At 38.1% G+C, this 22,283-nt stretch overlaps 1 protein-coding gene across 4 annotated transcripts in view; it reads right to left on the bottom strand.

Annotated features, from left to right (window-relative positions):
- The window catches only part of CDH10 (cadherin 10), a 146,343-nt gene that overhangs the window by 32,108 nt on the left and 91,952 nt on the right, over positions 1-22,283 (bottom strand). For 2 of the 4 annotated variants that reach the window (XM_073332273.1, XM_073332276.1), the window contains exons 4-6: positions 11,525-11,644; positions 10,897-11,064; positions 3,598-3,785 (exon numbers count right to left, since the gene is read on the bottom strand). In XM_073332273.1, coding sequence (XP_073188374.1) covers positions 3,598-3,785; positions 10,897-11,064; positions 11,525-11,644 — 476 coding nt within the window. The remainder of the gene's footprint in view (positions 1-3,597; positions 3,786-10,896; positions 11,065-11,524; positions 11,645-22,283) is intronic. The other 2 variants (XM_073332274.1, XM_073332275.1) reach the window with 2 other exon arrangements.

Below are 22,283 nucleotides of genomic sequence, written 5' to 3'. Positions count from 1 at the left end.
TCATCTCATGGATTAGTAACTGGTTAAAAGATAGGAAACAAAGGGTAAGAATAAATAGTCAGTCTTCTCAGTGGAGAGAGGTAAATAGCACAGTCCAGGATCTGCACTGGGACCAGAGCAGTTCCACATATTGATAAATGATCTAGAAAAAGGTGTATGCAGTGAGGTGGCAAAGTTTGCGGACAATACAAAATTACTAAACAAAGTTAAGTCCAAAGCTCACTGTGAAGAGTTGCACAGGGTTATCACAAAACTGGGTGACTGCGCAAGAAAATGGCAGATGAAATTCAATATTGATAAATGCAAAGTAATGCACACTGTATACATATTCCCAGCTATACATACAAAAATGATGGGGTCTAAATTCGCTGTTACCACTCAAGAAAGAGATCTTGGAGTCATTGTGGATAGTTGTCTGAAAACATCTGTTCATGTGCAGCAGCAGACAAAAAAAGCTAACAAAATGGTCTAAGTCATGAATGACATGGAGCAAATGAATGAAAGAGTGTTATTTACCCCTTTGCATTACACGAGAACCGGATATCACCCAACAAAATTAATAGCAGGCATTTTAAAACAAACATAGGGAAGTAATTCTTCACACAGCACACAGTCAACCTGTGGAACTCATTGCCAGGAGAAGTTGTGAAGGCCAAAAGTATAACTGGGTTAAAAAAAGAAGTAGGTAAGTTCACAGAGGATAGGTCCATCAGTAGCTATAAGTAAAGATGGTCAGGGATACAATCCTATGCTCTGGGTGTCCCTGAACCTCTGACTGGTAGAAGCTGGAACTTGGACAAGAGGGGATGGATCACTTCATAATTGCCCTGTTCTGTTAATGTCCTCTGAAACATCTGGCATCATCCACTATCAGAAGACAGAATACTGGGCTAGTTGGACCATTGGTCTGACCAAATGTGGCCATTCTTATGTGGAAAAGGCACATACTTACACTTGTCTGAGTTTCATTGTTTAAGGAGAAATAAATTTAAACAGACCTAAGCCGCCAACTGTAATTGTGCAAAAAAAAAAAAATTTGAAACAAAGATTTAAAACCTTACTGGGAAAAAATCAGTACTTAATCTTGCTCGTTTTCATTGAATTTCATGAATCCAAGATCAGAGAATTTTTTGCAAAATAGATTTGACATTTTGTCAGCAGCTACCTTTAAAATGAAAAGCGAAGGGTTCAGGGTTATAATTAGAATCCATTTTGTGTAGACAAGAAATTCCATTCTCCAATTTCTCTGCAAGTGTCACAGATGGAAAGTGGTAGCTAATGAATGATATATAGAGAATGAGCAGGCTGAGAATTTACCTGTCTGATTGCAGAGCAGACTTCATTAGCTCACACAAACAACAGGGATATCAAGTCAGTGGTTTTCACTTATCAAAATGGATTCTAGAGACACATTTACCCCCCACCTCAAACTTATACAATTAGTGCTCATGAAAGATGCCTGAGTGACAGCTTTGGGGATTTAAATATTCTATGTATCAGCAGAAGAGGTATAGTACAGGCAATGGAAACTTTCCTCTTTCTCCTCTGCTCCACCTTGTTATGAAGAGAAATCAGAGTAGAAGGAAGAGTAATTATGTCTCCAAGCCCATTCTCAATGTCTTTTTACTGAGACTGCCATTGAAGATACCAACTGAAATGCAGCAATTTGTCCTCAAGGAACTGAAACTCAGAAATGGGTATCTGATCGTAATAATTTGCAGCATTTAATGATGCAAGCTGGGTATGAACCCATCACTTGGAAGTGAAAGGCCTTGCAGCTCATTACCAAATCTCCTGAGCAAAGCAGTCCACCACATGTCTGATTTTAAACCACAGGTGCTTACCTTTCAGCATCTAAGGCCAGGTCTACACTACACATCTATATTGGTGTAATGACATCACTCAAGTGTGAAAAATCCACACCCTTGAGCGATGTCGTTTTACTGACCTAACCGCCCTACCCTCTGTGTAGACAGTGCTACATGGATGGGAGAGCTTCTCCCACCAACATAGCTGCCGCCTCTCCAGGAGACGGATTAACTACGCTGACAAGAGAAGCGCTACTGTCGGCATAGTTGCCTCTTCACAAAAGCACTACAGCAGCACAGCTGCAATAGTGCGCCCGCACCATTATACACGAAGACGAGTCCTAAGTTATCCCATTCCTCTTCAGGAAGGCACTCAAGCATGTACTTAAGTTTCATTATAATTAATGTTGAATGGGGCCCTTACTCTACATTTTGGGTGGAGTAGTAAAAGAGCAATTGTTTGTTAGTTGTTCACTACTGGAAGGTGCACTGGAAATCCTCAGTTAGAACTGGTTGAATAATACAAAAATTGACTTGTGAATATTTTCACAAATGCACACGCAGTCAGTTTGGTTCCCTGTTATTGGTGGGGCAGTATTATTCATTTTCATTCATGAAGAGGAGCACGAACCCTTAAAAGTCCAAACGCTTTAGCACACATAATTATTAGTCCAGAAATATGTTCTTTGTTATGAGCTATTTGTGATGGATTTGGAACTGCTCTGTAATAATTTATTAATTCTATGTGTAGGCCTGGTTCTTGGGCTGTTTTCTGAAAGACTATATTGGTTTAACTCAACAGGAATCTGCCTGGGGAAAAAAAGGTAGGAAAAAAAAAATGGCTCAAAATAAGCTACCGCTCAGCAAACATGTAAGAGGTAAACAATACCTGGACCATTAACTTGAATGATTTTGCCTCCTTTCCAACCAATCCACAAAAATGGTTTTGATCAGAACAGGTAAAGGCCTATGAACACAAAAGGATGAAAGAACTCTGACAGGATTAAAAGGGCCTTCTCTCAAGAGAGAGGTGGTAGTTGCCCAGGGAAAGCAGACTGAGGCATACAATCCCGTTGCAGGGTCTGAAGAAGTTAGCACTGCCTACATTACCATCAGGGGATGATAAGAGTCTATGACATTTTTCACAGCCCTGAGCAATACAGTTAAGCTGATCTAACTTTGTAATGTAGACCAGCGCTAAGAAATCCACAGTGCTCTAGCTATGGTTAGGCATTCAACTGTCTTAGGTATTTTAGAAAATCCCACACTCTTAGCTGCTGCTATTACTCTGTAAAGGTTGCATGCTACTAAGCCCTGGCTGGCAGTTCCTGATCGTGATGCTGTTGCCCTGTGATACTACAGTTATGAAAAATCAGTTACTGTGCACATGTATCTTGGACAAAGTATTTCCCTATACTATAGCAGTGCGGTATTTCTCTGAAATACACTGAAACCTGTTTCTAGCATCAAAAACTGAAAAACTGTCAGTCAAGCATCAAACAAACTTGTACTAAAATCAGTGATGATAGTGGCAGTATATTGGAGATGGCCCTTTCTACTCCTACTTCTCAGTGATATCTCAAATACCAATTATTTCCTATTCTAAGTACAGGGAAATAGTACATGTTCTAAGATACGGCTGTGTGGTAACTCTTGCAAATGTTGAGCTTTTAAGGTTGATCATAATATGATCTACTTTTGTTTCTATATGTGTCTAATGTACAACATTGGTATTTACATCAGTCCTCTACACCAAAACCATTCAGCAGTTGTTACTGATTATAGACACCTTGCGCACAGTTATGATGCCTTCCTGTGTGTCCTTCTGTGTCACAATGTCAAACATATCTGTTCCATCACCATCAATAATTCTGTATTCCATTTCTGCATTTTTCCCAGTGTCAGCATCAGTGGCTTTTACACTACCAATGGCAGTGCCAACTGGGGAAGATTCTGGAATGCGGAGGTGGATGGTGTCTACAAAGAAAAAGAAGCAGAACAAGTAAAGAGAGGCACAGCAAGTTTTAGAAACAGTGCATTATGATTCAGTCTTTAATTACATTATCCTAGACTATTTGTTCTTCAAGAACTCTGTTTCATTCAGTACAGAGGGGAGAACAGGATTCTATTCCTGGCTCTGCCATCAACTTCCTAGGTTATGTTATGCAAATCAATATAAATGCATACAGACAAGGGGGACAAATCAAAGTGGTACAAGCAAACTTAATTCTGACCTTTTCTAATGTGTGCTTGACTTTGCAACCTCAGTATTCTTTTAATGTAATATTACATAGTGTTGGTACTTTTCAGATACTAATAATCACTCTACTTCTGTGTGACTAAATATACAAAATAATCAATCATGCTCCTTAGGATATATATTTATTATAGATACAAAATATTCATTTTTCACATGTCCCACACTCATTTTATTTCACTTACTCCTGTGACCATAGCTACAGACTTGGAAACTCACAAATGTAATTCTTTCCTTTGATTCATCAGAGGACTTTTTCCCTTAAAAGCGTCTATTTATTGCTCATTATCTAAACATTTCTATTCATTTTTAAAACATTAAAAATGATAGTATAATTTCATTGTTACACTTTACTTTATGCCTAATACTAAAAGGGCTGTAATAATAAAATACCCAATTTCTAAAATGCCATTTAATTCTAAGACACAAAGTAGACCTATTTTAAAATCCTTATAATTGAGTGGCAAACACTTTTCAGATTCTAAATACTAAGGCTCATATCCTGATTGAGATCCTTGAAGAAAGAACCATATTTAGTTAATTTTTAAATCTACTTTGACATCACAGAAAAATTAAAATAGAGTTATTACAATTTATTTGGTGAATAATGTAAAAATATTGATTTATACTTTTAAAGTGAATCAAATTGGCAATAGAATATCAGGGTTGGAAGGGACCCCAGAAGGTCATCTAGTCCAACCCCCTGCTCAAAGCAGGAAATATGCTTGGTGCTTTCATTTTCATATTCTAGTTATAAAATTTCACTGGCATAAATATTTGCAAAAAGCATATTTTAAAGCCAACTGCATAACTATTCACCGAAACCAGTTTTTAAATTCTCACATGCATATATTTGCATGAGAAGTGCATTCACTTTCATTCTGTCAAGGAACAAAAAGAATCAATTGACTTCTCTGACCAATCACATATAAGTGATTGTTTGAAATTCAAGTATTTACCATCAGTCCATATGGTAAAAAATTCAAAAAAGATATGCCAAATTAATCTGAATAGCAAACAAGTTCTAGGAAACTGCTCATGAACCTCCCATGAGAAAAAAAGGGTAGCTAGTTTTGTTAAACCAATTTTTATTGCAAATTATACATTCAGCACTACTGTTAAAATTGGATGCACCCCCCCAAAAAAAGTTTTCTTATTGGTTTTGTACTACCTAAACTGTCTCATCAGCATTCCTAGAGCTTTAGCAAAGCACTGACCAACAAACATGAAGGTAAAGCAATAAATAACAACAATGAAATAAAACAGAGTTTTACTATACAGACTAGCATTCTGGGCCCTATCCATGCCATTAATGTATAAGTGTACATTATCCTCATCTGCCAGGACCATGAGGAGGAAAAACCTTTAGCCACATTGTGTGTTTAGCAGCATTTTTTTTTATAAAGGAAAATTTTAAAATTGATACAGATGCTGCTATGACACTACCCTGCTTCAAAGAGGAAATCTAAGATAGTTACACTGTGTACTGGCTACCCATAAAAACCTTGTTTTCCAGTGGCTTTAGTTAACTAAGTAATGTTACCTCAATATTTCCTAGGCACTCTGTATGCTAAGCATGGTGAACTAGAGGGAATATTAAGGTTACATTATCTAAGGCAAAACTGCTGTACAAAGAAAGGAGATGAACATGACGCCCACAAGATGGCGCATCCAGTAACACAGTGATGCTTTACATCATAGTGGGGCATGGATTCAGTATTGATGCAGAGGAGCTTGTTGATGAGATGTACCCTAACAAATTAGCAGCCCCACTTCCTGAAAACCTTTGGCTTTTCCATATGGGTCTCTCATGCAAATACAAACATTTCTTGAGAGATCTGACAGGATCACATTAGCAAGTACTTTAGCACTGTTTGTTTTGTCTGTTTGTAGCTTATATTAATTAGTAATGGGGGAATCTCCAAGGTTTGGAGCTTCAGTTGAGGAAAGTATCCAAAAGTTCAGATGCTTATCCAAACCTGTTCAAATCTCATTCCACCCCTCACTAAAAACAAGTCCCTGGCTCTCTCCTATCCCTTAACCTTCTCCCATTTAGATCCACTCTCCTTTTGCTCATACTGTTGCAGAATATATCAGAATTCTGAAATTGGAAAAAACTGACTTAGGCCCAGCAGACTAGAAATCTAGGTTCTGAGTGACTGTGGGATGGCGATGAGCCCCCAAGCAAGCAGGATCGTTAAGGGAGGCCAGTGGTGGACATGTTCTCCCAAAGAAAGGCATAAGAAGAATTGGGAAGGTCACTGGCAACCTTCTTTTGTCAATAAAGCTGTGGGAAGACCTAGGCAAGTCACTTGGTGGTTGTTCCTGATACTTAACAGAATGGTAGAAAGATTAAAATAGGGGTTGCAAGGGAAGAGGTGGACTCCTTTTGAGGAGATCCATATCAAGGAAAGTGTCTGGTTCATTGTGGGGATAGGACTGAGGTTCAGGCTTATTCTTATTTGTAGGAATTAGTTTATCTCTCCCAGTTATTATATAATGTTTGCCCAATGTAATTTAAACTTTGACATATTGGCTTTAGACTGTACCCACTTAGTGAAAAACCATCAACTACCAAACCAGAGAAGACAGAACACTAAGTCAAATTACATTTCTCATAGCTTCATGGGGTTTGGGGTATACCCTGTTACAGGATGCACAGTGGTGACAGAGTATTGTATCGCCAAAGTGCACTTAGTTCTGTTTATTAATATGTTTCTTGACATTCTTGCACCTCAGTGTTTTCAGCTCCATGATTTAGCTCATATTTATGTTGTCATTTTCATTACCCTTCTGTAATATTTAAATCTGTGTACTTTGATACATTAGTACATAATCTCTCTATAATCTGTTAATGGTTCAAAAATGACAACGAAATCCCACTGCTCATATTTATAAAATAAATATTTATTCAGTGCTGTGAGAGACCATGAGGAAAGACCATATGTCTCCTAACATTTCACGAGACAGAACACATGAAGGAGAAGATTTAAGGGTGCCATAGCAACATTTAGTCTCATTTTCCATATTCTTAAGTGTTTAAAACAGACTATAGAACTTACTTCAATTTTTAATTTTATTTTTTTTCAATGAATATAGATATGTTGTAATTGTTTTTCATTTTAAAATTTTAAAATGCTTTATGGTGCATGAGAAACACTCCTTGAACTTTGTTCTGCACTGCCTTTAATACATAGAACACCATTCCCAAAGCCAGACTGTAAGGCAACTCCTTTGAATCCCTTTGCAAGTCCACTTCTTAATGTTTATAATACATTGGCCAACAGCTAATGGATCACTTGAAGGGCTATTTGGAATGGTGGCTGGGGTGAGGGAGATTAACAAGCTATTTGTGTATCATCATCCTGACCTGGTCTATAGTACTTATATAACGCTCATCACCATAGTATCAGACCACTTCCCACAGTCTGTCTTTTTGTTGGTTTTGTCTTATAGTCTATTAACCATTCTAAAGTTCTATTACTTGCTACACTGTGCTCAACCAGAACAACTTGGATTTAAATTACAGGGGGGAAAGATCTGTGAACTGCACTAGCTTTTGTGAGTCCAGAGAACTCAACCAAATTAACTTTGTTGTTTTTTTCAGCTAGGATGATCCCAAAACAAAACTCCATTTCTGAATATAACTGAAGTTAGGGAAACTGTGTGTATCAATCCAAACATGACCCTTGTGGTCCCTTCTAACCTTATGATTCTATGCTTGTAACTTAAGCCCATTTCCTGAAAAACAACAGCAGCAGCTCAAAACCTAGTGTTACATGTCTGTCCAACAGTGAGTATCTTGCTCCCACAGAGACAGTTATCTGCTTGTGGATGCTCCATGAGGAAAACCAGGCAAATTTTTGTAGCATAAGGGAGATATTTACATATGTGCTTAAGGGATTTAGGAGCAAAAGACCCACTGAAGGTCACAAATCCCATCAATTTCTAAATTCAATTATGGACATAGGACCTGGCTAATGTAACTGAATTTGTATTGGATATTCTTCCTGGTAAATATCACAGTGGGACCAGAGGTAGAATTGCCTAATTACACTTGCATCATCTTGTAACCAAACAGAATGAGCTTTAGCTAAAGTCTTAGTAGAAACTGATGTTTCCAACCATGAGATGAGCATTTGAGAAATTGTGCATGAGCTCTCTGAGAAATAGCCTGGGATTTGAAAGATGTTCATGTTTCTCTAAATGGTCCACAAAAAGATGCTCTTGCATAATGAGTTATCTGAAATGCAGCTGTTCATGGCATCATGGTTAGTCGTGTCAAAATCACAACCAAACCAACATGGTGGATTTGTTCACAGCTCTGAAATCAGTTCCCTAAGGGACACATTTACTAAAAGCTTAATTGAGCAGTTTATCAGTGAAACTATTTAATACCAAAATAAAACCTACATAATTTGCTGGGATATGTCATGACAATATACCGTCATCAAATACTGGTTAGTCATATAACAATCAAAACACAGCAAAAAAACTGAAGTTATGCATTTCCTTTTTCACAGTTCTCTAACTAGTTCTTTATATTCTCTACTTGTAGCTGTTCTAGGATAAGACATCTTTTTTCCCCATCACAAAATACAATTTTTCCATGTCAAAAATCACAAGTGGATTGATATGCTGAAGTGGTATATGCTGACTCCAATCCTTGGTTGCACTTAAGTTACTTATGCCACTTTGCTCCCACAAAGTGACCCCAAAGCCACCTTAACTGGCCATTCCTCCAGCATCTGGTGATCCTCATGTTTCTACTCAACCTTCCTTCCTTCCAGACAGGAAAAGGGGTTTGGCCAGGGAATTCCAGCACATTGGTGTTCCCCATCTTCCAGAAGAGTTTCTTGCAGCTGTTATCAGGTTACTCTAATTTATACCCTGGGACCAGCACCTTTTTGGTCTAGGACTGGGTACCCTTTGTGCTCCCAACTGAGCTACACCAAATGCCCTATGCCTGCAGCTGATGGTTGAGCTCACTGGGTATTAACAGTGATCAGTACCCTGAAGTATCCATAGTAAACACTCCATAACTGATATCTGTGTTGTCTTCACTGGTTTAAGAAAACAGATGTTTATCTAATAAATTTATGAATCTAGTGAGACTGTCCAAATCATGAATCTGAAAATGTCTGATTAATATGACAGATTTATGATTTTAATGTCATTAACATAGTAAGAGACTGTCACTTTCTTTAAGCTCATATACACATGATGAAGTCAAGAATCATTTTAATGTTTATTAACAAGTTTTAGATGCAATTTAAACGTTTTTTTTTTTAAATCAATACTACTTTAGCAGTGTCATGAATCTGGCAAGTTTTCAGTCAGTTTCATGAACACTTTAAGATTTGTGTGTCTGTTGTAATTTACTCCATGTCTAACATAGCAGTGGCGGGTATCAGCAGAAAGAGAGGGATAGCCATAAAAATATCCCCAACTGCAAAGTAATTCGGCAACAAATTAATTGCTATAGATGAAGGGCCTTATAATTACTTCCTTTTGAAGTCAATGGAAAGATACCCACTGACTTCTTTGGGAGTTGGATCAGGCCACAAGTGAATACAATGAATATAAAAGCTAAAAAGTCGTAGGTATTCAATGAAGAATTCAGTTATAGCCGTTCCATAAACCACAGGCTGGGAACAAGCTGTGGAAGGAGGGGGGACAAATGACAGTCCTGCATGAGGTGCAAATGATTAAGGCAGGAATCATGACCTGCACTGTACAAGTTATTGCTGGACAGTTCCCAGAAGAGTGAAGCTAATAAAGTTGTGGCCTAATTAAACCACATCACTTGCATCTCGTCTTTCTTCCTGTGTGTCCAAGACAATTACGCACTGCCTGTTATTTGAACTTGTTGAAGTCAGAGATATCGGGCCTGACTCTCCTCTGTTGTACACCAGTGCAAGTCAGGAATAACATAATTGAAGTCAATGGAGTTGCATCAGGATAAAAGTAGTGGGAGAGAAGAAGGATGGGAACTATTTGCTGTTATAGAATCTTGGGCACTCCATAAATGTTCTGGCTGCAATATATGCAAAATGTTTTAAATAGGTAATAAAATGTTCACCTACATAAACCATCCTACCAATTGGAATTTTCAATTAATATTCTAACAAGTTTGCAATATGAAAGAGTCTAACAATTCCAGGTTACATAAATAGAGGCTAATAATGGTTTCCTATTCTAGTTTGAGACTATGAAGGCTTGAAAGCTGTAATATCACAAAAAAGGTTAAAAAGCAATATAAAGTGCTTTGATAAGTTTAAGCTGTCAAAAACAGTGATGTTAAATGCCATTCACATTCACTTTGGGAGGTTCTCTGCATATCAGCTTTTTAGAGCACTGTGTCTATACAAATACAGATCTGTTTGGATTTCCTCAGGTAATTCCTCCCCAGAGTTGGGGTCTTCATGATTAAATGTTTAAGCAGGGACTACAGTGCACCTATTTCCTCCTTGCTAAAATTAATACATGTTTTGTTTTCCAGTAAGAATTAAAAATTGTTAATCTATAGGTAACCAGAAAGAAAGAATTGCTCTAATGCTCTTATGATGCTGCCCCACTCCCACAAATAATCCTGAAAGGTATCCCAGGTTTCCTTTTGTTCTATATGATCATGTAACCATTTCCCTGAACAAAGGACTACTGTAACATTTAATTTTCTACTTTAATAACAGTGAATAAATCTGTACATAAGCCTTTTGTTCATGTGTGCTCCATAATCTAGATTTACTTTAAATTAAACCAGATGGCGATTGCTTAACTCTTTAATTCTGAAGCTTTTGTAGTGCAGGAGGACTATTAAATGTAGCTTACTCTGGGGGAATCGCGGTGGATTGTCGTTGACATCAGTCAGTGTGATGTTCACCGTAGTGGTCCCTGATAATCCACCCATCTGGCCTCCCATGTCTTTTGCCTGGATAACTACTTGGTACTGCTCCCTGTTTTCTCTGTTCATGTTTGGCAAAGCAGTCCTGATGATGCCTTTAGGAAAACATGTAAGCAACCGTTATCCATCCCTGCATTTCTGACATGCACCGTATCACGATACTGAGTTTTTTTTCAATGTGTCTTTAAAACATATTTTTCAAGCGTGCATCCACTATCAGCGCAATCCAATTATCTGTGTATCTCTGTGAAGAGTTTTCATTACAGCTTCTCTCTTTCTATGTACGATAGAAACAAAAACATTAGTCCTATATTACAACTTTCTCATTCCTACCCAAAACAAGACAAGTAACTTATGCTTTATTTAGATAGCTGTAATAGAGAGGGCTTTCACCTTTATTACAAGGATTGTAAGTTACTGAAACACAGCAAGTAAGAAACGTTGTAGCCCTTCACTGCTTGGCTTTGTACAAATCTGCCCTATTTTTGGTGCGTTTTCTAGAAGAAAGAAAACTACTACGCTTGTGGTAGACGAAAACAATATCAGTTTCCTGACCTGTTTCTGGCTCCACAGAGAAATATGGCTGTCCCTGAAGTATGCTGTAGATGACACGGGCACTGTTTCCATATGAAGGGTCATCCGCATCAGTAGCTGTGACTTGCACCACAGAAGTACCTGAAGTATCCAAATTCAGCTTAGTTCTGCATGGCACCAGGAGGAGGAGCAAAAGCACTAGTTTTCATTCAAGTAACCCCATTGAAATCTTCATTGACTCCTGCATCACAGGGACCTGTTTGTTTATCTACATATAAACTTGTGGTCAATTAAAAAAAATATATTTACTTATTCAAGTTATAGGATCTAGTACTAAGCAGTTTGGAAGCTGTTTCCTTAAATCTGAATAGAAGATCAGAACCAAGTTAGTAAAGTCAAACCAGAAGAGCAGCAGAGTTTAATGCATATCCTTACATGATTATTATTGGCTAATAACCATTGTTTTCTTTTAGGTTTTTGAACATAAACAAGCGTGTGTTTCAATGACACCAGATTGTCTCATAAATCTTTCTGTGCACTAATGGCAATGCAATATACAAAGATCCAGGAATGTTAAAAGGACAGCAGATTGAATAGTTCACCTAGATCTGCACATCTCGCCCTGGTGGGAAAAAGGAGATATAAGCACCATTGCCTCTCCACTCTAAAGGGAAAAACAAATATATATTACATAAAACATGCATATTTACCTAAAAGATATATTTTGAAATGTCTTAATCTTCTACCCTTCATGGAATAGCATGGCTACTTCAAACTTTTCTGTGAAATAATCCCTCCCCAAACCCTTCAAGCATCCTCACTATTATTTCTGTTTGTAGCACTGCAGAGTCTCCATCCCGATGAAGTCCAAATTATAGCACTTACAGTGATGGGGAGTATCATGATTGTTTCCTATGTATTGCAGCTCCATATACTGCACACACATATATACGTTTGCTTCTCTTATTGTGTATTTAAAAAGTCATCTATCACCATGGGATCTGCCCATTTGGCTAGCCATTGGACTTCTTGGGGACAGGAAGTCCTTCAGGTACATTTCTTCTCTTGTTCCAGTTATCTTCCCTCTCCTGCATACCTTCACCACATCACTGCATAATATTGACACCTGTGACAACAGCAACCAGAATCAGTTTTCTGTACTTTTAATCTGATCTACATTAACCACTGACCCTAAAAGCAATTGTCATGGCAGGATGTATGGGATAAAGTCTACATTGTTACTTTGCTTGGAGCAGGATTCTCTAAAGGTGCTAAGCACTCTGGTCCTGACCTAGCAAATTACTTCAGCACATGATTAACTTTAAGCATGTGAGTAGTCCTGCTTATGGAACTATATATATGCTGAATTTTAAGCACATCCATAAGTGCTTTATTGGACCAGAGCTAGAAAGCTCAGCATCTTGCAGAATTCAGTCCCTACAGAGCAAACAAGAAATGACTAAGTAAGGGGTGCCTCTAAATTAAGGCAAGAGCATGTCAGGAGGACAGGAGGGTGGTTCCTGCTTTTTTATGTTGATGTTCATATGAACACTTAAAACAGAATGCAGAATTCATTGAAGAAAATGGTATTGGGAATAGAAATCATAGAAAAAATGGCTGCACATGGAGACTGCACAAACACAAGACAAACATCTGGAATACCTTCTGTTATACTAATAATTGCTAAAGGCCATGTCCACATGAGGCAGAAAACTTAAAATCTATTATATGCCAAAGCATTTTCTAATCTACAGATTTCCTTAGTGACACTGAAAAACCCTCTTGGGAACTGATAACAGGTTATGCTGTTCTTTTAGGGAAGGTACATTTTTAACTCTGTAAATTAAGAAGGGAGTCACATGTGCATCTCGATGACGGAAGGCATCAAACCAGAGACTGACTCAGCTGTGTGTGACACGATTACATACTTTGGCACAGAGTAGATTCTGAGGGGTACAGTGCTCATAATTTTTGCTACGGTGTCTGAAATTAAGTTTCGAGACTCTGATCCTACAATGTATTGTGCGTGGATGGACTTCTGAATCTGCATGCAACAAATTGCAGGATCAGGGTTTACCTTCCTGATCCCAAACAGCATAGGAGTGGAGTATTGCACATCCAAGGCAAAGCTAAACAATGATGAGCACTATAGCATTAATGAAAGTGACACATTAATGAGGAGAAGGAGTCAAGCAGCAAAGGCAATGCATAGCTAAGTTCCTGATTAGCATGATGAAGGTTTCTCTTTAGACCATGTCTCCTGAGATATACTCATTCTCTGCCCTGGCCCTGTCCCCTTTTTTTACCCTGTTCATTCACAAAGAAGGGAGTGGTCGCAAAGCGGCTTGACATATATTACCACCAAGCATGGAAGCTGGGAGAGCACAACTTTGCACTCCTCCATACACATCAGAACAACTTGCAAGATCAGTTTATAGACTTACTAGCTGAATTATCTCTCTTTCCTTTTAAGTGCTGAGTGAAATTGGAGGGGCTTATATATGCATATGCTTTATACAGACCAATTAGCAGCATTTATTGAAAGGAATTCAAATGTGTTGCAATTGGATTGTCTTTCTGTTTCTACCAAAACTAAATATATCTATCAGTTCTCTCTGGAGGAAAAATTGGAGAATATACTTATAATTTCTGAATCCTTAGCAGAACTGGACCTTCGAGTGTTATTTGATTGAATTTTGAAGGGTAATAAGACTCTGGATATTGGATAATATTTCTTCCTCCTATCTGAGGATGTATTTTTATTTTGTTTTATGGTATGAATGCTGATGAGAGGATTAAGTTAACGGACATTGAAAGTTACAGTAAAAAATTGTCCGCTTCCCTTTCTCCATTTTTCTTTTCAATAGCATGTGAATATTCTACATACCTCTTCATGGTTTTGCACCCTTAATGAAAGTCGATGCTTAGTGTTCTCTTACATATAAAAGCAATTTAGCGAAACAATGTGAAGAATTATGCCCTTCCTTATAATCAATATTTTAAAAAGTTACAGAGCAACCTTAAAAATGTAGAAGTACAGATATTTGAAATTGCCAGCTTGCTTTACATTTTTGCTTCTAAAGAAATAGAGCTTTCTAATTAATAGGACATTTATTGCTTTAAATTCCATTTTTGATTATTTGCTGTTAGATGATTTGTTAACTCTGAACAGCTTGTTGTAAACGTTTAAAAAGTCAAGAATGCATGCCTTTTTGAAAGACAAGTTTTAGTTAAACATCAGTTGTTTGGCTCAGGACAGGACTAAATGGGGAAATGCTATGGCCTGTATTATACAGGAGGTCAGACTAGATCAGAAGTTCTCAAACTGTGGTCTGAGCTCCATTCAGGTGTTCCATGGATAGTTCCCTCTAAGGTGCATGCCTGGGCAGCTGCACACAACAGAATGAAGGGCCACCCACCTAAGTAGTGGAGCCACACCGGTGGGGCTCCATTAATCAGGTGCCTGGACCCTGGAGAAGACGCACATGTAAGGTGAGGTGGTGGCCTTGGGGGGAATAAAGGCTAGGTGGGAGGGGGCAGTGGGGTGGTGAAGAGGGGATGGGGGAATTTGGGATGTGAAGAGCTGTGGGATGTGCTGAGGTGACTTTCCCCAGCTCCAGGGCTACGGCTGCCGGGGAGACAGATGGCCTTCTTTCCCAGCCCCAGCTCAGGAGCTGCTGCAGTGGGTGAGAGACGGCACATCCATTGCATTAGAAAGTCAAGACTACTGATATTAAAATATGAGCTGTGTGCTTTTATTTGTAGAAGAAAAATGTTAATTATTAAGATTTTTTTTATATAGCGCTTTTATCCAAAGTGCTTTACAATAGTTAGCTAACGGTATTAACACCATTTCGAAAGATCATTAAGTGGTCCGCTGAGACCCTCACCAATTTTCAAGTGGTCTGCAAAAAAAAAAAAAAAGTTTGAGAACCACTGGACTAGATAATCTATTGGTCCCTTGTTTTTTTGTTTGTTTGTTTTTAAATCTATGCATTTATTTCTTTTCTTCTGGATCTTATAGCATGCCTTTCTGAGAGCTATGCTCCACCAGTTGTGTTTCACAAGATGCACAGACAACATATGACTCCATTTTTCATTTGAAGCCACACCACACTAAGCATGGAATAAATTATTTTGGATACGTTCCCTCTACCTCGGTCACCTCCATACCTGTAATGACCACCATTGCAAAGTGTCCCCTGTGCAGTTTCACAAGGTAAATCTATGCTGCTATTCTGAGCAAGTGTCCCGATCCAAGTAGACAGATTTGTGCTGTAAAAACAGCAGTGTGGATGTTATGGCACCAGCTGAGAATTGGGCGGGCTTGAGAGGTTGAGATGCCGCTCCAGCCGTAATGTCCACATTGCTATTTTTAGCACATTGGCTTGAACCAAGCTAGCACAAGTCTGTCTACTCAGGCTGGAAAGCATATTCCCAGCTGCAGTGTAGGTAGACACGCGCACACACACACACACACACGCTCCTTCTGAAGGCTACAGATTTGATCCTGTTCCCACTGAAACCAATGGGAGCAGGCTTGAGCTCTGCATCAAGCCTCTCATTACCAGATAGTGTCATGCTGAGGGCAATGTGGAGCCACATCACCCGCGGTGGGGTGGAGGGCAGGTTTGGTGAGGGATTGTACCATCTTATTGGATGGTGCAGCCTGTTTCCCTTTGTCCACCCGGCTAGCTGCTATGTGGTGGTTGGGGGGAAAAGCATGGACCCTGTTAAACTTGTTAGACTTGTGCCTCCTTTGGATGTAGGAGATACTGCTGGGGGTCTGGCCCTTGCACAGGGGTGGTGGCAGGGGCCATAAAAGTAAAGGAAAGCTCCTTGCACCCTCTCCATGCACCACACAGGGATCTGACATAATCTCACCTACAATAGGGACCCTGTGATTAACCAAACAGAAAAAAAGACTAAATTTACATAATATACTCCCAATGAATAATTCTACCAGCTCAAGTTATGATTTGTTCTACCCTGTAGCCTTATTGCCTTCTATTTTGCGATGCTGAATTGCATGTGTCTAATCAGCCCCCAAAATTAATTTGTACAGATCAATTTGAATGTGTTAGCTGCTTTCCTTTACATTTCATCATCACATTTAACCACTTTTGAAACAAAACCCTCTTTCAAGCCATTCAAGGTATGTAAAAGTGGACCTTGATTGCCCTTTCCAACATTATCTTGCTATTACCTGTCGGCAATTTATAGTTACCTCTTAAGAAACCATTTGTTTCCCATCTGGTAGCCAATTTTTAATCCATTTCAATAGCACTCCCATGTACCAGTCTTTATACATCAAATCTTTGTGGATCAGTCTTTTGTGGGAATAGTATCAAAAGCTTTTCTGAAATGCAAGCAAAACGATTGCACATCCTTTGCTTCCCTTTTGTTTGCCAATTCAGTAATGTACTGAAAAATACTGAAACAAATTTGTCAGACCTCTTAGTGTTGCACAGTCTTTCATCAATGTTTCCATTTTAAAATGAAGTCAACTTAGGTAACCTATGAAAACGGGTTGCATTTTTGATATTCCATGATATGTTACACCATTTTAGATGGGTAAGTATCTCATGGCATTACTGAAATAAATAGCAGATCTATTTCTCCTCCTCTTTACACCTGGTATAAATCAGGAATAACTATCAAATTAATGGAAAATTTGAGACAGAGAAAAATCATGTCCAGTGCACTTAAAAGATACTTCCTGCTGAAAGAAGAACTGTAAATACTCTGCTCTATGCAGCCCTCAAGTTAAATTCTGTCCCTTGGATGCACATACACAACTTCTGATGAAATTGGTAGGAGGCAGAGCTACATGTTGAGAGCAAACTTTGACCCTTGAGAATACCATTGTATGGTAGAACATAAAAGGACCAAAATTCACCAAACACACTCCAACTACTCTGTAAATAGACCAAAGTAGCTGGAGTGTACTGGTGAATCTGGTACATTATAAATAATTTATAGAACAATTGCATTAATCCAGTTTTACCCTGCGATAACTACACATTTGATGCCATACAGTGGAGAAATGCACTGCTGAATCAGGCCAATAGCGTTTACATAATATAACTAAACAGCCAGCTTCTAGAATATTGTAGCTCTCAGAAGGCATGTCTGAAAATAATTGTAATGATACCTTTTGAACATCTCTAAAGTCTGACCTAAACTGGGTATAATAATATTAATACACTTCACAATTTATGCTGCTTTCCATGTAAGCATCTTAAAACACTTTACAACTATTCATGAATTTAACCTTTAAATTAGGTAAGGATCAGACAGGATAATTAACAAGAAGAAAGTTGGATAAGAAATGCATGGCAGAGCTTGGATGAGAACTCAGACCGTCTCCCTCCCAGTTTTGTGCATTAACTACACACTAAGCTCCCTTCTGCTGGCATATCTATACAAACAGCATGCTGAAGAAATCTAGCAGAAATCTATCTGCTGTTTCCCGAGAAAAAGAGGGGAAATAATTGCATGTACTTTCCAGTTTGTTAATTTTTGAAATGTGAATGCTATATTACATGCAGCAAATTAAATGGAGAGGAGATAGACTCAGTGAAAGTAATGTCAGAAAGAGCGTCTAGATACCTGGCATTCCAGTAAGTGAGGAAAAAGCTGCTGGAGACAAGCATAGCACTCAAGACTGTGTAAATATTTTTGGGTGGCCTTCCAAAAAATAACATAATAATCATTATTCCTTGGATTTTTCTGCTACTGACTGTAGATTTTATTTTATTTTAGTGTGCAGTGGATTGACATAGTGTTTGGTACAAAATACGAGGATGCAATGTAATCGTATGAGCCATTAAAACCTGTCATTCTGAGATTCTAGCTGAGCAGATGTGGGAGGGTTTTGCTGGAGAATTAGCAGGAAGAAGTACAGAAAAAAATAAAAATAAAAATATCCAAAGTGGTAGCATGGTAAGTGACTGAAATAAGAAGGAAGTGCTATAGAAAACAATTATTGCTATGATATTTTAGCAGTGGGAAAAGGGGACATATCATACTAATGAGAGAGTGAACAAATGCCTGGGGAGCAAGTAGAGCAGTGGCAGCTATAAATAGTCCTGATTGTTCTTCTGAAGAGAAAGACAAAAGGAAAACTATGTCTAAAGATGACAGGCTAACTGTGGGATGGCCAAGTTGCAGTCCACATGTAAACCCAGAGGGAGGTTACACCTTTATGAAGTGCACATTGATATCCATAATGCAGGAAGGCAGAATAGATTAGAGGGCTAGAAGAACAACTAGGAAGGATGATAGCCATCAAAGATGCGAAGAAAATCATAGCCTGGGGAATTCATAGGCTGTGCTGCTAAACCCTGAAGATATGAAGTGAGAACACTGAGGGAGTGATTAAAGAACAGAATTCCTAGGCTGGAAGAGATGAATAGAGAAGCATAATTGAAAGGAAAGAAAGGATGAGATCATAACAGGAATCATAACAGGTTTAAAGTCAGAAACATCTATTCTTGTTTGAAGGATATTAGCAGAGAGTCCAGAGGAAAAAGTACAGGGAAGAAAATTGATTTATCTGCAGCCATGAGAAGAAACCCTTTGTGAAACATGAGGAACACCAAGAAGACAGGAAAGAACAAAGAATAAAGTTATAAGTGGTAATCCTTTGGGACTCAGTGAGGAAAAGAATGAAGGAAGAGGATATGTACAGTAATCTACATAAAGCGGGCAGCCTTACTGGGCTACTGACCTAAATGCAGGGTCCTCATCTTTGCCCATGACCTGCACAGAGGAAAAATGAACAAGGTAACAAGAGACTAAAGTAGATAATACCGCAGAGTGACATTCTCAGAGGCAGATGACAGAACGAGGAGTAATGGTCTGAAGTTGCAGTGGGGGAGGTTTAGATTGGATATTAGGAAAAACTTTTTCACTAAGAGGGTGGTGAAACACTGGAATGCGTTACCTAGGGAGGTGGTAGAATCTCCTTCCTTAGAGGTTTTTAAGGTCAGGCTTGACAAAGCCCTGGCTGGGATGATTTAACTGGGAATTGGTCCTGCTTTGAGCAGGGGGTTGGACTAGATGACCTTCTGGGGTCCCTTCCAACCCTAATATTCTATGATTCTATGTCTTTTAGAGAAAGATTTTGAGGATGGGACTGATGGTCTGAGATGGCTTTTCCAATCCCAGCTCCTGCCATATGCCTCCCTTTCCAAATGATACAGAACTGTTCTGTCAAAATCATCTCCTTAATTGAAGCTGCATGACATTTGCTGAGACTTACGGTACCAGAAAAGCTATAATTTATATATAGTCAATGTTATTTTTGTGTTCCATTTTAAAAACACTGAAGCTAGATAACCTTGTTGTGATCCCTTCATTATTCAGACTAGTTTTGTAGGGTCCCAATTAGGGCTGTCAATTAATTGCAGTTAACTCACATGATTAACTAAAAAAAAATTAATTGTGATTAAAAAAATTATTCATGATTAATCACAATTTTAATTGCACTATTAAACAGTAGAATACCAATTGAAATTTATTAAATATGGTAAGTGTTTTTCTACATTTTCATAAATATTGTATTCCCTGTTGTAATTTAAATCAAAGTGTATATTACTCTTGATTACAAATAGTTGCACTGTAAAAATAATAAAAAGAAATAGTATTTTTCAATTCACCTCATACAAGTACTGTAGTGCAATATCTTGGTCATGAAAGTGCAAGTTACAAATGCAGATTTTTTTTGCTACATAACGCACTCAAAAACAGAACAATGTAAAACTTCAGTGCATACAAGCGCACTTAGTCCTACTTCTTGTTCAGCCAACTGCTAAGACCAACAAGTTTGTTTACATTTACAGGAGATAATGCTGCCATTTTCTTATGTACAATGTCACCAGAAAGTGAGAACAGGCATTTAGTTGTATGGCACTTTTGTAGACAGCATTGCAAGGTATTTATATGCCAGATATTCTAAACATTTGTATGCCCCTCCATGCTGTGGCCACCATTCCAGAGGACATGCTTCCATGCTGATGATGCTCATTAAAAAAAAAAGTGTTAATTACATTTGTGACTAAACTTCTTGGGGGAGAACTGTATGTCCCCTGCTCTGTTTAGCCACATTCCCCATATGTTTCATGTTATAGCAGTCTCAGATGATGACCCAGGACATGATGTTCATTTTAAGAACACTTTCACTGCAGATTTGACAAAATGCAAAGAAGGTACCAATGTGAGATTTCGAAAGATAGCTACAGAACTCCACCCAAGGTTTAAGAATCTTCCAAAATCTGAGTGGGATGAAGTGTGGAGCATGCTTTCAAAAGTCTTAAAAGAGCAACTTTCCAATGAGGAAATTATAGAACCCGAACCACCAAAAAAGAAAATCAACCTTCTGCTAGTGGCATCTGACTCAGATGATGAAAATGAACATGCATCAGTCCACACTGCTTTGGATTGTTATTGAGCAGAACCCATCATCAGCATGGACGCATGTCCCCTGGAATAGTGATTCAAGCATGAAGGGACACATGAATCTTTAATGTATCTGGCATGTAAATACCTTGTGATGCCGGCTACAAAAGTGCCATGACGATGCCTGTTGTCATTTTCAGGTGACATTATAAACAAGAAGAGGGCAGCATTATCTTCTGCAAATATAAACAAACCTGTTTTTCTGAGTGATTGGCTGAACAAGAACTGAGTGGACTTGTAGGCTCTAAAGCTTTACATTGTTTTATTTTTGAATGCAGTTATTTTTTGTACATAATTCTACATTTGTAAGTTCAACTTTCATGATAAAGAGATTGCTCTACAGTACTTGTATTAGGTGAATTGAAAAATACTATTTCTTTTGTTTTTATTTACAGTGCAAGTACTTGTAATCAAAAATAAATATAAAGTAAGCTTTGTACACTTTGTATTCTGTGTTGTAATTGAAATCAATATATTTGAAAATGTAGAAAACATCCAAAATATTTAAATAAATGGTATTTTATTATTGTTTAACAGTGTGATCAATTCCATGATTAATCATGATTAATTTTCTAAATCACTTGACAGCCCTAATCCAAATATAACCCTGTGCAGTGCCTTCCCAGATAATGCATTACCATTTTTTAAAATAAACTTTGCTCGGTTAATGTTGAAACTTTGAGATGATGGAAGGTTTAGACTATGTGGTAGATGCATATAGTTAACAATGCAGTTAACAGGATGATGCTCCCACATAGTTCTGTAAAGTTCTCTGGGGGTTCTTCTCTTCTAGTGTCCATGTCTTCTTCTGTTGATTGTAAATACTAATCAGGGTCAGTGAGGTCTCTCAAAAATTATATGATATACTTGTAAGTCATACTTTAGTAGCTACTATAAAGTCAATATTTACCAACAGATTCCACACTCAAGTTATTTTGTATTCTAAATGTAGTAGGAAACTTTGTATCACATATACAATTGTATACTAATCTGGGAAATAGTGAATTTTTAATATTGACCACTTTTTATCATAAAACATACCTTACATGATTCTTCTGTAAAATTGTTATCATCATATGGAGGACTGTTCTATAGTTTGAACAGGTTAGCTGACATGATGCTGACCACAACACTGCAGTCTTCATACACCAAGACAAATTGAATTCAGCATCATGTCAACTAATTGTGATTCTGAATGTTATTTGTACTGGCTTACATTTATCTCAGTCATGCTCAGCATGTAGCACAATGTGTAACGGTACTTTTATGTCCTTCCATGGGACTCTGCCTAACAACTGCTCAGCTCCTGCCCATGTAC

The sequence above is a fragment of the Lepidochelys kempii genome, chromosome 2 (assembly GCF_965140265.1).
Source record: "Lepidochelys kempii isolate rLepKem1 chromosome 2, rLepKem1.hap2, whole genome shotgun sequence".
In the NCBI taxonomy this organism is placed as follows: domain Eukaryota; kingdom Metazoa; phylum Chordata; order Testudines; family Cheloniidae; genus Lepidochelys; species Lepidochelys kempii.
Note: the sequence above shows the minus strand (reverse complement) of the source record. Positions and strands in the feature narration are given on the sequence as shown.